The sequence below is a fragment of the Leguminivora glycinivorella genome, chromosome Z (genome assembly GCF_023078275.1).
Source record: "Leguminivora glycinivorella isolate SPB_JAAS2020 chromosome Z, LegGlyc_1.1, whole genome shotgun sequence".
NCBI classification, from domain to species: Eukaryota; Metazoa; Arthropoda; class Insecta; order Lepidoptera; family Tortricidae; genus Leguminivora; species Leguminivora glycinivorella.
In genome coordinates this window covers 7,538,357-7,554,585 of record NC_062998.1, presented here as the reverse complement: position 1 = coordinate 7,554,585, position 16,229 = coordinate 7,538,357, and the positions used below count along the sequence as shown (strand labels likewise).

Below are 16,229 nucleotides of genomic sequence, written 5' to 3'. Positions count from 1 at the left end.
ATAAGATAAGATAAGTTAAGATAAGATAAGATAAGTTAAGATAAGTTAAGATAGGTTAAGTTAAGATAAGATAAGATAGGTTAAGATAAGATAAGATAAGATAAGATAAGATAAGGTAAGATAAGATAAGACAAGGTAAGATAAGATAAGACAAGGTAAGATAAGATAAGGTAAGATAATGTAAGATAAGATAAGATAAGATAAGATAAGATAAGATAAGATAAGATACGATACGATAAGATAAGATAAGATAAGGTAAGATAAGGTAAGATAAGATAAGATAAGATAAGATAAGATAGGATACGATAACATAAGATAAGATAAGATAAGATAAGATAAGATAATTCTTTATTTGATAAAACACGAGTGACATAAAGATGTTAATATGTACATTCGAGATCTTTACATGCTTGGCTGAATTTTCAGCATTCAAATATTTATTACATTAAATTACAAATATAAGTATAAAAGAAGAAGAAGGCGGTCGGAAAAAAAAATCAAATGTCAAATTGTTCTAATCATACTACTACTAACAAAATAAATAAAATGTTTGCATGTACAATAAAGAATAAAGAAAATAATGTTATTACTCAAAGTTACAACTCGATACAGCTCTTATAAGACTCTTTACAAATAAAATACACTTACGAATTCGTCTTGATATTTTTATCAGTAAACTGGTGAATTTTATCTTGTCGCCAAATCCTTCAGAAATAACCAAATTAATTGAAACTTCAAAATGAAACAGCTCTACAACTCTAGTTTATGGTACATAGCCGTCAGTTTTTAGAAACTTATTTTAGATACTTATTTTTAAGGATTTGTGTTTTTTTTTCCATAATGGCATCACCGTCCATTATGGGGTATTTTACCTTAATGTAAATTTATTTTTAGGTACTTAAGACAATGCGAGGCGTGTTCATTTTCGTCGCGATGCTGATAGCAGTGGTCGCCAGTGTACGTATCTTGTCTCAAACTACGGGTGCCTACCCCCAGTAGATAGAAATATTATTGAAAAAACTGTTTTTGGGCATCCGCTAGCTCCAATGTTCACACCGAACGATATTGGCTTATTAATTATTCTGCATTGTTGTTTTTTGCGAGTAATGACAGATCGATATTGTCCACCGAACTTATAATCTACGGGCACCTCGGACACTGGCGATCAAATAAGTATATGAAAGAGGCGCGTTCCTAGCACACAGTCTAAGGTCGTGTAGGTGAACGCGTATTATGCTTGTACGACAGGTCGACTGTTCGCGTTTTTGACAAGTGGTAACTGTGAGGTAACTAAGAGGGGGTGGGCGGCACTTTCAGCGGGAAGCGGGAGTGGCCATACTGTACGATAGTACTCTTTATTATACTGTGCTGGTGCCGTAGCCGAATGGCATTTCTGCGACGCGAAACGAAAACGAAACGCTGCGAAAGGTAGTCTGGCTACCTAATACGCAAGAGCGATAGAGATAGATATCTACGAGCGTTTCGTTTCGTGAGCGTTTGTGCCATTCGGCTACGTACCCTGTTATTAGATAGGGTAGGACATGACCCATTTATCGTTAACCCTTTGAATAGTTCCTTACCTCACCTACCTTACCTTTGAAAATAAATAGTATTCAGGTACTAAATATCAGAAATTATGTGTGCTTTCATCTTTGCAGACCATAATTGATCCGTAAGTTAAGTTACAATTATTAATAATGTAAAATACCCAATAATGGACGGTGATGCCATTATGGACAAAAAAAACACAAATCCTTAAAAATAGGTGTCTAAAATTAGTTTCTAAAAACTGACGGCATTGTACCATAAACAAGAGTCATAGAGCTACTTAATTTTGAAGTTTCATTTAATTCGCTTATTTCTGAAAGTAAAAGTCATCAGTTTACTGAAAAAATATCAGGACGAATTCTTCGTAATGTTGCTAAGAGAGTTGAGTTCATGTATAAAATAATAAAAATATAATACTCGGTGTAAACTTGAATGAGTTTTACTGCATTAACCATACGATAAGCTATAAAACATACTAGGATTTTACTCGAAAGATATGAAGAAATAGTGTTATTTCGCGAGTGTCCATAACTGGAACCGGAAAACTGCGTACCTCCTATGATGGACAAGGAACTATGTACGAAACCAAAATTTACAAGAAACAATCCTACGTTAAAATAACCTAAACTAATTTTATTTGGGGTATATAAAATTGACTCATTGAGTATCAATTGGCTTTGAAAGTAAAATTTTAAACTTATTTCACTGTCCATAATGGCGGATCCATTACTGGAGAACTGCTGTCCAACATTGGAGAAAAAACACCTCGTTTTAATTTGTTAACTATGAAGAAACCAATTGGAGTATAATTATATTATGCAATACGCTTGAAATGTAAAAGAAGGATAACACATTCAAGTTTTAATACGCTTAGCGGTAGAATTTTTACGTGTATCAGAGAAATATCAAAAATAGGCAAAATTGATTCTTAAACTGTCCATGATTGGGTCCGTTACATGATGTATAATTTGTTTTGTAATAATTTAGTTATAAAAAAATGTTATATTATGTACAATTTGAGCTCTCTCTAACGATACCCCACTTGACTTAGTAACTTTACCCTTTTCACTTTGACCATTTTCTATAATTAATATTAATAAATAAAAAAAAATAGAACTACTATTCCAAATTTTCAAATCGATAGCATAAGTAGTTTTCGAGATCCATACTAATCCATACTAATACTATAAATGGGAAAGTGTGTGTGTCGGTTTGTTTGTCCGTCTTTCACGGCAAAACGGAGCAACGAATTGACGTGATTTTTTAAGTGGATATTGTAGTTGAAGGGATGGAGAGTGACATAGGCTACTTTTTGTCTCTTTCTAACGCGAGCGAAGCAGCGGTCAAAAGTCTAGCAGTGGGCTAGTATTTAATAATGTGACAGACAGACAGACGGACAGAGCGGCACCATAAGAGTTCCTTTTGTACCTTTTTAGCACGGAACCCTAAAAACGCCTAGTAGAGGTTATTTTAACAATAATAAATTACAGAATACGCAACCTTCGATCTCGATCTGATGACTCAGTGCACAGATCGGACCAACCTGTGGGACCAAAATCTGACAACTTCAGACGTCAGTGGTGAGTACATTTATTAAAATATAAATATTATAAGGGGCATTCTTACAAACACAGATTGACTTACGCCGTGTCTTGCGTGGGCGACGGTCGCGCGACCGTCGCCGTCGCGTCTCATCGCATCGTCTACTTCCATATCGATAAGGTTTGATTTCGTATGCGTCGCATCGCCGTCGCGCGACCATCGCGCGACTGTCGCCCACGCAAGCCACGGCGCTAGTCCCACCCACGGTTAGCTCAATTTGGCCCCTTAAATTATTTACATTTAATTGCTGTTGTAACAATTTTTATACCTCCTGCGATACTTCATACTCTGATCTGAGATACTTCATACATTGACTACTCTTTAAACTTTTTCACGCCGAAGCGAATAAAATGTATTTGATGACGTACATTACCCAAAAAAAATCAGAAATATGTTTTGTCGTGTGCTACTGAGTGAGGTGAGTTATAGCGACAGTGTGGGTCCTTCAACCAATGATTTTTCCTTTACCTTCTCGCCAGACACAACCGCTGTCACTCAAATGACAAGTTACCGAAGTATCAAAAATGATTTCACCAGTGTAACATGAGGAACCTGAAAGATTTTCACTCATATCTGAGGCCGAAATAAGAAAAAAAAATTATATGAATACGAGTGAAAGTAAATTACGACAAAAAATATTTCTGTTTGTTTTTTTTGGGTATTTCGAATGTATAAAGAGTATAAAGTTTAAAGAGTAGGCAAAGTATAAAATATCTCATATTATCTTGCAGGAGTTATGAGAATGGTTACAACAGCAAATGTAAATATTTTAAGGGGCTAAATCGGTAGCTTATGATATGAAGTCATATATATTTAAATCAATATCACTCTATACTCGTATATCTGAACAGACATTCAATCCGGAGGTTGCGGGTTCGAACCCCGGCATGTATCAATGAGTTTTTCGGAACTTATGTGTGAAATGTCATTTGATATTTGCCAGTGCCTTTTCGGTGAAGGAAAACATCGTCAAGAAACCGGACTAATTCCAATAAGGCCTTCGGGTTGAAAGGTCAGATGGCAGTCGCTTTCGTAAAGCTAGTTCAGTTCAGCTTTTAAAATTAAATGGCTTCAGTCCATTGGGACTATTTCGCCAGTGTCAAGGTGATGTGAACTTTAAACAATATTAAGGAGTAAAGGAAAAATAAATTATTCAGGACACGAAACCGATAAGATGGCGTTCGAACCGGAAGTACTCGTAAAGCTAGTGCCTACTCCAAATCTTGGGATTAGTTGTCAAAGCGGACCCAGGGATAACGCAAGGAGGATGCTGATGATGGTAACTCGTTTGCTAGTAGTTGGTAGTGACCCTGCCTGCTAAGCCGCGGTCCCGGGTTCCAATCCCGGTATATAATTCCAATCACAGATATTTGTTCCTGAGTCATGGATGTTTTCTATGTATATAAGTATGTATTTATCTTTATAAATATGTATATCGTCGCCTAGCACCCATAGTACAAGCTTTGCTTAGTTTGGGGCTAATAGGTTGATCTGTGTAAGGTGTCCCCCAATATTTATTTTTATTTATTTTTATATACATCTCTGAACAATAGCATACCTACTAACCTTTTTTCAGGCTGTATACGGATTCAAGAAACGCGTATGCCGACGTTAACGATGACCTGAGGAATTCCGAGTAAGTAAGACCATTTTTGTAGCGCCATCTATGTGTGGTGTAGTATATGCGCGTTCTTAGGCGGTCGCATTTTAATGTATGGGATGGTATGATCTTCTTATATTTAATCTATGGTTTCGTCATTACCAAGCTAAAATGGAGTTGGGCGGGACATGTGCTAGGCAGAGTGATATGTTAACTTAACAGAATGGTGGCCGCTCACAGATGTAAGAAGCGCTTGGCATCCGTTAGCTCGCTGGGACGACATCCGGAAAATTGCGGCTCACAACTGTCGCCAAATCCTTCAGAAATACACCCAAACAGAAATATAACCAAATTAATTGAAACTTCAAAATGAAACAGCTCTACAACTCTAGTTTATGGTACATAGCCGTCAGTTTTTAGAAACTTATTTTAGATACTTATTTTTAAGGATTTGTGTTTTTTTGTCCATAATGGCATCACCGTCCATTATGGGGTATTTTACCTTAATGTAAATTTATTTTTAGGTACTTACGACAATGCGAGGCGTGTTCATTTTCGTCGCGATGCTGATAGCAGTGGTCGCCAGTGTACGTATCTTGTCTCAAACTACGGGTGCCTACCCCCAGTAGATAGAAATTTTATTGAAAAAACTGTTTTTGGGCATCCGCTAGCTCCAATGTTCACACCGAACGATATTGGCTTATTAATTATTCTGCATTGTTGTTTTTTGCGAGTAATGACAGATCGATATTGTCCACCGAACTTATAATCTACGGGCACCTCGGACACTGGCGATCAAATAAGTATATGAAAGAGGCGCGTTCCTAGCACACAGTCTAAGGTCGTGTAGGTGAACGCGTATTATGCTTGTATGACAGGTCGACTGTTCGCGTTTTTGACAGGTGGTAACTGTGAGGTAACTAAGAGGGGGTGGGCGGCACTTTCAGCGGGAAGCGGGAGTGGCCATAGTGTACGATAGTACTCTTTATTATACTGTGCTGGTGCCGTAGCCGAATGGCAAAAACGAAACGCTGCGAAAGGTAGTCTGGCTACCTAATACGCAAGAGCGATAGAGATAGATATCTACGAGCGTTTCGTTTCGTGAGCGTTTGTGCCATTCGGCTACGTACCCTGTTATTAGATAGGGTAGGACATGACCCATTTATCGTTAACCCTTTGAATAGTTCCTTACCTCACCTACCTTACCTTTGAAAATAAATAGTATTTAGGTACTAAATATCAGAAATTATGTGTGCTTTCATCTTTGCAGACCATAATTGATCCGTAAGTTAAGTTACAATTATTAATAATGTAAAATACCCAATAATGGACGGTGATGCCATTATGGACAAAAAAAACACAAATCCTTAAAAATAGGTGTCTAAAATTAGTTTCTAAAAACTGACGGCATTGTACCATAAACAAGAGTCATAGAGCTACTTAATTTTGAAGTTTCATTTAATTCGCTTATTTCTGAAAGTAAAAGTCATCAGTTTACTGAAAAAAATATCAGGACGAATTCTTCGTAATGTTGCTAAGAGAGTTGAGTTCATGTATAAAATAATAAAAATATAATACTCGGTGTAAACTTGAATGAGTTTTACTGCATTAACCATACGATAAGCTATAAAACATACTAGGATTTTACTCGAAAGATATGAAGAAATAGTGTTATTTCGCGAGTGTCCATAACTAGAACCGGAAAACTGCGTACCTCCTATGATGGACAAGGAACTATGTACGAAACCAAAATTTACAAGAAACAATCCTACGTTAAAATAACCTAAACTAATTTTATTTGGGGTATATAAAATTGACTCATTGAGTATCAATTGGCTTTGAAAGTAAAATTTTAAACTTATTTCACTGTCCATAATGGCGGATCCATTACTGGAGAACTGCTGTCCAACATTGGAGAAAAAACACCTCGTTTTAATTTGTTAACTATGAAGAAACCAATTGGAGTATAATTATATTATGCAATACGCTTGAAATGTAAAAGAAGGATAACACATTCAAGTTTTAATACGCTTAGCGGTAGAATTTTTACGTGTATCAGAGAAATATCAAAAATAGGCAAAATTTATTCTTAAACTGTCCATGATTGGGTCCGTTACATGATGTATAATTTGTTTTGTAATAATTTAGTTATAAAAAAATGTTATATTATGTATAATTTGAGCTCTCTCTAACGATACCCCACTTGACTTAGTAACTTTACCCTTTTCACTTTGACCATTTTCTATAATTAATATTAATAAATAAAAAAAAATAGAACTACTATTCCAAATTTTCAAATCGATAGCATAAGTAGTTTTCGAGATCCATACTAATCCATACTAATACTATAAATGGGAAAGTGTGTGTGTCGGTTTGTTTGTCCGTCTTTCACGGCAAAACGGAGCAACGAATTGAGGTGATTTTTTAAGTGGATATTGTAGTTGAAGGGATGGAGAGTGACATAGGCTACTTTTTGTCTCTTTCTAACGCGAGCGAAGCAGCGGTCAAAAGTCTAGCAGTGGGCTAGTATTTAATAATGTGACAGACAGACAGACGGACAGAGCGGCACCATAAGAGTTCCTTTTGTACCTTTTTGGCACGGAACCCTAAAAACGCCTAGTAGAGGTTATTTTAACAATAATAAATTACAGAATACGCAACCTTCGATCTCGATCTGATGACTCAGTGCACAGATCGGACCAACCTGTGGGACCAAAATCTGACAACTTCAGACGTCAGTGGTGAGTACATTTATTAAAATAAATATTATAAGGGGCATTCTTACAAACACAGATTGACTTACGCCGTGTCATGCGTGGGCGACGGTCGCGCGACCGTCGCCGTCGCGTCTCATCGCATCGTCTACTTCCATATCGATAAGGTTTGATTTCTTATGCGTCGCATCGCCGTCGCGCGACCATCGCGCGACTGTCGCCCACGCAAGCCACGGCGCTAGTCCCACCCACGGCTAGCTCAATTTGCCCCCTTAAATTATTTACATTTAATTGCTGCTGTAACAATTTTTATACCTCCTGCAAGATCTGAGATACTTCATACATTGACTACTCTTTAAACTTTTTCACGCCGAAGCGAATAAAATTTATTTGATGACGTACATTACCCAAAAAAAACAGAAATATGTTTTGTCGTGTGCTACTGAGTGAGGTGAGTTATAGCGACAGTGTGGGTCCTTCAACCAATGATTTTTCCTTTACCTTCTCGCCAGACACAACCGCTGTCACTCAAATGACAAGTTACCGAAGTATCAAAACTGATTTCACCAGTGTAACATGAGGAACCTGAAAGATTTTCACTCATATCTGAGGCCGAAATAAGAAAAAAAAATTATATGAATACGAGTGAAAGTAAATTACGACAAAAAATATTTCTGTTTTTTTTTTTGGGTATTTCGAATATATAAAGAGTATAAAGTTTAAAGAGTAGGCAAAGTATAAAATATCTCATATTATCTTGCAGGAGTTATGAGAATGGTTACAACAGCAAATGTACTAAATATTTTAAGGGGCTAAATCGGTAGCTTATGATATGAAGTCATATATATTTAAATCAATATCACTCTATACTCGTATATCTGAACAGACATTCAATCCGGAGGTTGCGGGTTCGAACCCCGGCATGTATCAATGAGTTTTTGGAACTTATGTGTGAAATGTCATTTGATATTTGCCAGTGCCTTTTCGGTGAAGGAAAACATCGTCAAGAAACCGGACTAATTCCAATAAGGCCTTCGGGTTGAAAGGTCAGATGGCAGTCGCTTTCGTAAAGCTAGTTCAGTTCAGCTTTTAAAATTAAATGGCTTCAGTCCATTGGGACTATTTCGCCAATGTCAAGGTGATGTGAACTTTAAACAATATTAAGGAGTAAAGGAAAAATAAATTATTCACGACACGAAACCGATAAGATGGCGTTCGAACCGGAAGTACTCGTAAAGCTAGTGCCTACTCCAAATCTTGGGATTAGTTGTCAAAGCGGACCCAGGGATAACGCAAGGAGGATGATGATGATGGTAACTCGTTTGCTAGTAGTTGGTAGTGACCCTGCCTGCTAAGCCGCGGTCCCGGGTTCCAATCCCGGTAAGGGCATTTATGTGTGTGATGAACACAGATATTTGTTCCTGAGTCATGGATGTTTTCTATGTATATAAGTATGTATTTATCTTTATAAATATGTATATCGTCGCCTAGCACCCATAGTACAAGCTTTGCTTAGTTTGGGGCTAATAGGTTGATCTGTGTAAGGTGTCCCCAAATATTTATTTTTATACATCTCTGAACAATAGCATACCTACTAACCTTTTTTCAGGCTGTATACGGATTCAAGAAACGCGTATGCCGACGTTAACGATGACCTGAGGAATTCCGAGTAAGTAAGACCATTTTTTGTAGCGCCATGTGTGGTGTAGTATATGCGCGTTCTTAGGCGGTCGCATTTTAATGTATGGGATGGTATGATCTTTTTATATTTAATCTATGGTTTCGTCATTACCAAGTTAAAATGGAGTTGGGCGGGACATGTGCTAGGCAGAGTGATATGTTAACTTAACGGAATGGTGGCCGCTTGCAGATGTAAGAAGCGCTTGGCATCCGTTAGCTCGCTGGGACGACATCCGGAAAATTGCGGGTCACAACTGGATGAGACTAGCTCAGGACCGGGACAAGTGGCGTACTAGAAGAGAGGCCTATGCTCAGTGGGCGATAAAGGGCTGATATGATATGATGATGATGAACTAAACGTCACGGAGAAATATCATTCATTGTACTTATTATAGTGTACTATTTGAAGAGTTTAGTTTCTTAATAAATTGATCACTTTCCTAATGGAAATATTTTATGGTTCACAGAGGAAGGAAGTAGAATTCTACCCTGCCGCTCATCAACTGTACCAAGTAAGTTTCAGCATGGATGACTATTTATAAGACTGAAAATCTCATACAAAAAAAACCGGCCAAGAGCGTGTCGGGCCACGCTCAGTGTAGGGTTCCGTAGTTTTCCGTATTTTTCTCAAAAACTACTGAACCTATCAAGTTCAAAACAATTTTCCTAGAAAGTCTTTATAAAGTTCTACTTTTGTGATTTTTTTCATATTTTTTAAACATATGGTTCAAAAGTTAGAGGGGGGGGACGCACTTTTTTTTCCTTTAGGGGCGATTATTTCCGAAAATATTAATATTATCAATAAACGATCTTAGTAAACCCTTATTCATTTTTAAATACCTATCCAACAATATATCACACGTTGGGGTTGGAATGAAAAAAAATATCAGCCCCCACTTTACATGTAGGGGGGGTACCCTAAAAAAACATTTTTTTCCATTTTTTATTTTTGCACTTTGTTGGCGTGATTGATATACATATTGGTACCAAATTTCAGCTTTCTAGTACTAACGGTTACTGAGATTATCCGCGGACGGACGGACGGACGGACGGACAGACAGACATGGCGAAACTATAAGGGTTCCAAGTTGACTACGGAACCCTAAAAATGGGCAGGCCGCTCCATAGCTGTACCATATTTCGTTACATCTGGTTTTTGGTCCGACCGGGTTTTTAAAGACGTTCAACGTTTCACATCAAAATACAAATTAAAATGTTTTTTCTACTCCCGAACTGTTATTCGTCATTTACAGGGTCGTGCATAGATCTTTAAAACCCTACATAAAAGTCTGTTCCTAAAGCCAACGTCCGCCGGCTTTCAGCGCATGCGCGCAGTATCGAAAAAACTGAAAACGCATTGTTTGGCTTTGTAACCATGGCAACGCATTGTTATAACGATACTGCGCGCGTGCTGAGCTGACAGTGCAAACCTTTGCGTCAAAATAAAGGAAACAGTATGAATTTCACGAAAGTTATTCAAGAAAACTATTAAAAACTAAGTGCATAGTCGTAGAAAAAGTATTGTATGCAACGGTGTTTAACTGAGTCAAAAAATACTCGTGGCGTCTTAATAACAATTTTCGGCTTCGCCTCAAATTGTTACCCACGCCACTCGTCTTTTTTGACCCCCTTTAAACGCCTGTTGCATAAAATACTATTATATGAAGGTAATTGAATATTTATTTTATAAAGAGTAACTTCTTAGAACAAATTAATTTATCCTCATAGACGAATACGCCGCGCCATAAGCCTTCGGTAATTTCGACCCTTGCCACCGTGTCCGAATGGCAGAGTGGTTTAGGCATCCGTCGCGATAACGGAGGACGCTGGTTCGAATCCAGCTTTGAACACTTGGAAGCCTTGGTCACTTTTTCTTTGTATATGACATTTATTTCAGTTTAAAGAGTAACTTGTTCATGCCAATATTTAACCTATAAACCGATGAATTTAGTCTCTAGGTACTGGTTTGATACGTTACGTTACTCGGTTTCTAGTGTCATGGAAAATTACATAAATTGTATGGAGCAAGCTAAGCTCATTTTCAGTACAGATTGTACTTTTTGGCCGGACTAGAGGGCAGTGGTTAATTTATTTCCAGGTCGAAACTTCAGAGGATTTCCTCTTAAAAAGGAAGTAATCGCGGCATAAAAATTCAAAATCAAGTAATTAAATAAATCTTTGTCATAGGATAATATTGCATCTAAAAAGCTTTAAAAATTGATAAGTGTTTTCCAACTTCGACTCAGGATATCCTTTTTTATTTTGCCAGGTACAAACAACACCACTGGCGTGGAGCAACACTAAATAAAAGAGTAAAGCTTCACTGAGAAATTAAAAATGTTTAAAAAACATTTCCTTATTTTCATTTCTTTCAAATCAAATAGTGATGTGCCGTTCCTGGTATAATTTCTCAAGAATAAATTTTGAAGAGAAGTTTTCCTTTATACAGAGTTTCCCGCTGAAGGAATTTTTAAGAGATGGGGAGGGGGGGGGGTTACCATGAACTACTAAAGACATTCAGTTTAGATCGCGAGAAAGGTATGTACATCATCCTCCTTGCGTTATCCCGGCATTTGCCACGGCTGATGGGAGCCTGGGATCCGCTTTGACAACTAATCCCAAGATTTGGAGTAGACAATAGTTTTACTGAACGAGCGACTGCCATCTGACCGGGAAGTTTTTCACGTTTACACTTGCTAGAGTCAGGACCGAACCACCAACCCGAGCAGGAAAGTAACTAGGAAACATCTTCAATCAAAATGGAATTAGTCCGGTTTCCTCACGATGTATTTTGACCTTCACCGAAAAAACGCTAGAAGATGTTGGCAAAATATCAAATGACACGTCGGGTTTTCGTAGTTTTACGCGATTAAGTCCCGTTTTAATTTAATAATAAAGGTACATATTTGTAAAAAACTGACACTTGGCTCTGTATACTTAAGAGGAATCGATATGGTGATCGAAACGCAGTCTGGCTCTGTCTCGCCACTACATGACTACAGGCGAGCGATAAAGATAGCTACTTACGCTAGGACGAAGCGTAAACAATTGTGACGTTGGCTAGGTACCCCTGTGTGTGTAGCCGATTGCACAAGTAGAGCGGCCAGAGGGTCTCGGAAAAAGTTGATGTGACTGGAGAATATACTGCTGACAAGTGGTGTCGTTGTGATCCGTAGACTTTACTGAGTACGAAAAAATGACTTGTCGCATTCAGACTGTGGGGGGATGGGAGGGCTAACTATGACGTCACAAAGATCGCGGTCCTAGGTTTCAATTTGACTAGAACCCCTTATCCGATTTTGTCAAATGAGGTGTCATTTGAAAGCTTATACAGTGCCCTTTAAAAAACCTATTTATACACGTTGTAATATATTTCAGGTTATTAAAAATACATCCTGTAGGTATTTTCTAATATTAAATTTAGGTAGCAATAATTATGACTTTCAATTATCTACGACCAATTAATTTACATCCCTTTATTAACGTAAACTAATTGGGACCTTTAGTAATATAGAACAATATACGTATATTTCTGTTCTAATTTTGTAACAAAGCTATTTAAATAGGTATATCTAAAAATAACTTAATTGATCAGTATACGCCAAATTTCGGGATCCTATTTATATAACTGTGTAGTACAGTCACCGGCATAAATAACTGATGATTTATACCTTGTTATATTAACGTCTTGTTTGAAATGTCATACGAAATTTTCAAATGATTAAAAAGCGACAAGGTACAGAAATCATCGCTCCTCTAATGTAGTTGATCTCTGATTACGGACGAGTCTGTAGTTAATCTCCGGCAGCGGCGGCGCGATCGGAATTTGGCTCACTCGCACTTGGCATACTGTACTGACGCGACCGGCATCCGGTTATGCGTGTACTCGCTGCACTTCGCTGCGTGCGATCGCTACTCAAGGACAAACCGCGCGGAGCAAAATTTGTTAGAAGAGTTATACTGGAGTATTGGCAACTTGCAGGAACGAGTATCGCTTAGCAATGCACGGACGAGAAGTTTCCAAAGTTGCAGAACATTCCTCATGAGAATTTTCGGTAACTTCTGAGAATGTTCTCGAGAACGAGAATTTATCAGAATACTTAGTAACTTCGTAGTTTATACCATAATCTCGTCGAACTCAGCAAGTCAAGACGTAGTCCCGTGGTAGTGCGCTGGCTTCGTATGCCGATGTTCTCAGGCTCGATCCTGACAGCGATCTTTTTGTTTTTATTTTGTTTTGTTTTTTTTTGTATATACATATATTGGCATGACCAAAAACAGGCATCAAGAAATAATAGTTCGATACCTAATTTAAAAAAGTCAGGACTAAAACTGTGAAGCCCGAAAGTCGAAATGTTCCCTGAAGTATAGTGAGAATTTAAGCAACTTATTGGTAACTTATCACTTATCAACAAAATAGCTAACTGTAATAGACAATATTATATGTATAATGACATATAGTTTTATATTATGCCCATTTAAACATTATTTCAAGTATATTCTCTCGTTTAAATAATAAAATGCATGTTGCGGGAATGTTCTGCGAACATTCTCAAGAATGTTTCCGCTTTTTGGGAATGTTCTGCAATTTCTACATTAAGTACTAGTATCGCTGATTGTCATAAAAACACGTCATTATGGGCATGTCCAACATTTGGAACTACTTAATAGGACACTATACTATTTTATATACATAGAAAAATCCAACAAAATGAGGGCAGCACCACTTGTGCACGTAGCGAATACTTATTTTCTTCGTTGTTGGCTCTAAATACAGGTAACCGGGTTGAAATTAGGAAGAATTGGGGTTTGATAGTGATTGAACGGCCTTAAAATTAACATCATCATCCTCCTTGCGTTATCTCGGCATTTGCCACGGCTCATGAGAGCCTGGAGTCCGCTTTGACAACTAATCCCAAGATTTGGCGTAGGACTAGTTTTGCGAAAGCGACTGCCATCTGACCTTTGGGTTGGACCCAAAAGGTAACTAGGCCTTATTGGAATTAGCCCAGTTACGGCCTTAAAATTAACATTAAACATTATTTACTGAAACTGCTCATGTAACCAGTTAGATTAGGAATAGAATAGTAGAAAATCTCCAACTCAATTACAGTATGACTCCAAAACTACATTTCGAAAGTTGCCCCTGTATTTTAAAGCCACAACATTTGACGTTTTTAATTCGTTTACTTTCTTAAGTTATTGTCGTGACAAATAAGTTAAAAAAAATATCGGGGGGCACGGCAGTGCCCCCGCCCAAGTCGAGCGCAAAGCAAACACTGCCGTACCATCCTTTACTGGCACCATTTCGCGGCATTTTCAGGCATTATTTGAGAACCTCTGGATAAGACCAGAACGCAGAAATTTTCGTCATCCAGTAAGCTTAAAATAAACAAAATATTAACATACTTAAAATTCAAAATGTCAAGTCTGTAAGTCGTTTAGTTCCAAAGTTAAGTGAAAGCAAAGTTTCGCATTTATGACACTCACTCATGATCATCAGAGTAGAACTAGTACTTCCTATAAACTCAGAGAGCTGAAATTTGGTACTAAAGGGTACAAAAACAGGTGCCCCATGACACCTTTGCACCAATCTGTCGCCAGAACCACTACCCTTCAACGGCCAAGTCACACAAAATTAACTATAAGTAATAATAAAGAAATCGCAGTAAGGAACCTTAGACTTGGCACGACTTTGTTTAGATTTCATTGCTTTTTAGAGATAAACAAGCAGCTCGATCGAGACTTGGTTAGTTTTTTACAGAATGTTTTTGATGGGATGTTATTTGTCATGACTACTTTCTTACTTGATAGTCTTATGCCCTTTAACGGCCCAGCCACGACATTGGTCTAAGCGCGTCACCGGTGAGCGGCAGCCATACGTGCGAATGAAAAGTCCCATCGCTGTGTCGCGCTCCAATGTATGGCCGCCGCTCACCGGCCTCACCGCTGTCGCGCTTAGACCAATGTCGTGGCTGAGCGGTAACACACTAAATATTTATTTAGCAATTTTGCACATGATTACATTTTAATAAGGCTTTTTGCTAGGCCGAGCAAGGCACGTCTCCATTGTACGTTGTCGCGTGGGCACATTAGGTACCTCACGAAATGCCTCGCTCTGTGTGGACACGGCTAGTGTTGGTAATCATAATTAATTTCTATAAATTCTGACATAGCTACAATAATTCTTACAGTAATATTGTAAATTATAAACAATTTCAATATCTCTAAAGTGTCTTGTAAATTGATATGTATCAATTATGTTACAATTAGACTCAGTACAGACATTCTATATAAGATGAGGTTTGTTGTAATATGTGAATAAAACTGTGTGTGCCTTTTAGGTAAGTATCCTATTTCTAATCAAAATCATTCTATTGCTTATTCGTAAAATAGGCAAAATATGAATATTCTGAGACCCACAAAAAAAAGTATATTCTGCTAATATGGGTGACAAATTATACAGCATCTGCCCTTAGAAAAGACTCGAGTCTTACAAAGATGACATGTAGAAGAGTTCGTGTGCATCACAGGGGTTCATATTTTGCTAAAGACGCCGGTTCGAATCCGGCTTCATCACTGAGCTCGTCACTTTAATAAAAATTTCGATTTTTGAGATAATTATTGTTATTCTTTTGTCCAACTAGGGAACAAATCAAATTATTTTATTGAATATTTTTTGATTTGTTTTAGCCTAGCCTTATCAGAGATAACATACACTAGAGAAATTTCGTCGGGTACCACGGCGGGCGGGTGGTCTAGTGGTAAAGACGTTATAGCCGCGTAAGCTGAAGACCCGGGTTCGATTCCCACTCGACCACCAGTGGGCCTTGTCGTTTTTTCTTTCGTGTATGATATCTAATACAATTTATTTTTTGTCCTTTCGACAGCCATCATCTTGATCATTAACAGCCCAGCCATTGGGTGACATTAGTCTAAGCGCAACAGCGGTAAGTGGCAGCCATACGTGCGAATGAAAAGTCCCATCGCCGTGTCTCGCTCCAATGCATGGCCGCCGCTCACCGCCGTCGCGCTTAAATGTCGTGTCTGAGCCGTAGGGGCTGGCATCTTGAACTCTAAGATCC

At 37.9% G+C, this 16,229-nt stretch overlaps 1 protein-coding gene across 2 annotated transcripts; it reads left to right on the top strand.

Moving 5' to 3' along the window:
* The first annotated feature begins 895 nt into the window (after positions 1–895).
* LOC125241935 lies at positions 896–11,495 on the top strand. Of its 2 annotated transcripts, none has more exons than XM_048150648.1 (8): positions 896–957; positions 1,659–1,672; positions 3,039–3,128; positions 4,727–4,786; positions 7,402–7,491; positions 9,074–9,133; positions 9,612–9,656; positions 11,414–11,495. In XM_048150648.1, the coding sequence occupies exons 1-7, from the start codon at positions 907–909 to the stop codon at positions 9,622–9,624; spliced, it is 378 nt and encodes a 125-aa protein (XP_048006605.1). In that variant the 5' UTR covers positions 896–906; the 3' UTR covers positions 9,625–9,656; positions 11,414–11,495. The 2 variants fall into 2 exon arrangements, with proteins under 2 accessions (XP_048006605.1, XP_048006606.1); XM_048150649.1 differs by having other exon boundaries at positions 920–957; positions 3,081–3,128.
* Positions 11,496–16,229: the final 4,734 nt, after the last annotated feature.

What these genes read in the sequence shown, in the direction of transcription:
- LOC125241935 (XM_048150648.1), top strand. Translation starts at nt 907, where the DNA reads ATGCGAGGCGTGTTCATTTTCGTCGCGATGCTGATAGCAGTGGTCGCC. An exon ending in GACAACTTCAGACGTCAGTG is followed by an intron (nt 3,129 to 4,726) that starts GTGAGTACATTT and finishes ACCTTTTTTCAG; the next exon opens with GCTGTATACGGATTCAAGAA. An exon ending in GATGACCTGAGGAATTCCGA is followed by an intron (nt 4,787 to 7,401) that starts GTAAGTAAGACC and finishes AATAAATTACAG; the next exon opens with AATACGCAACCTTCGATCTC.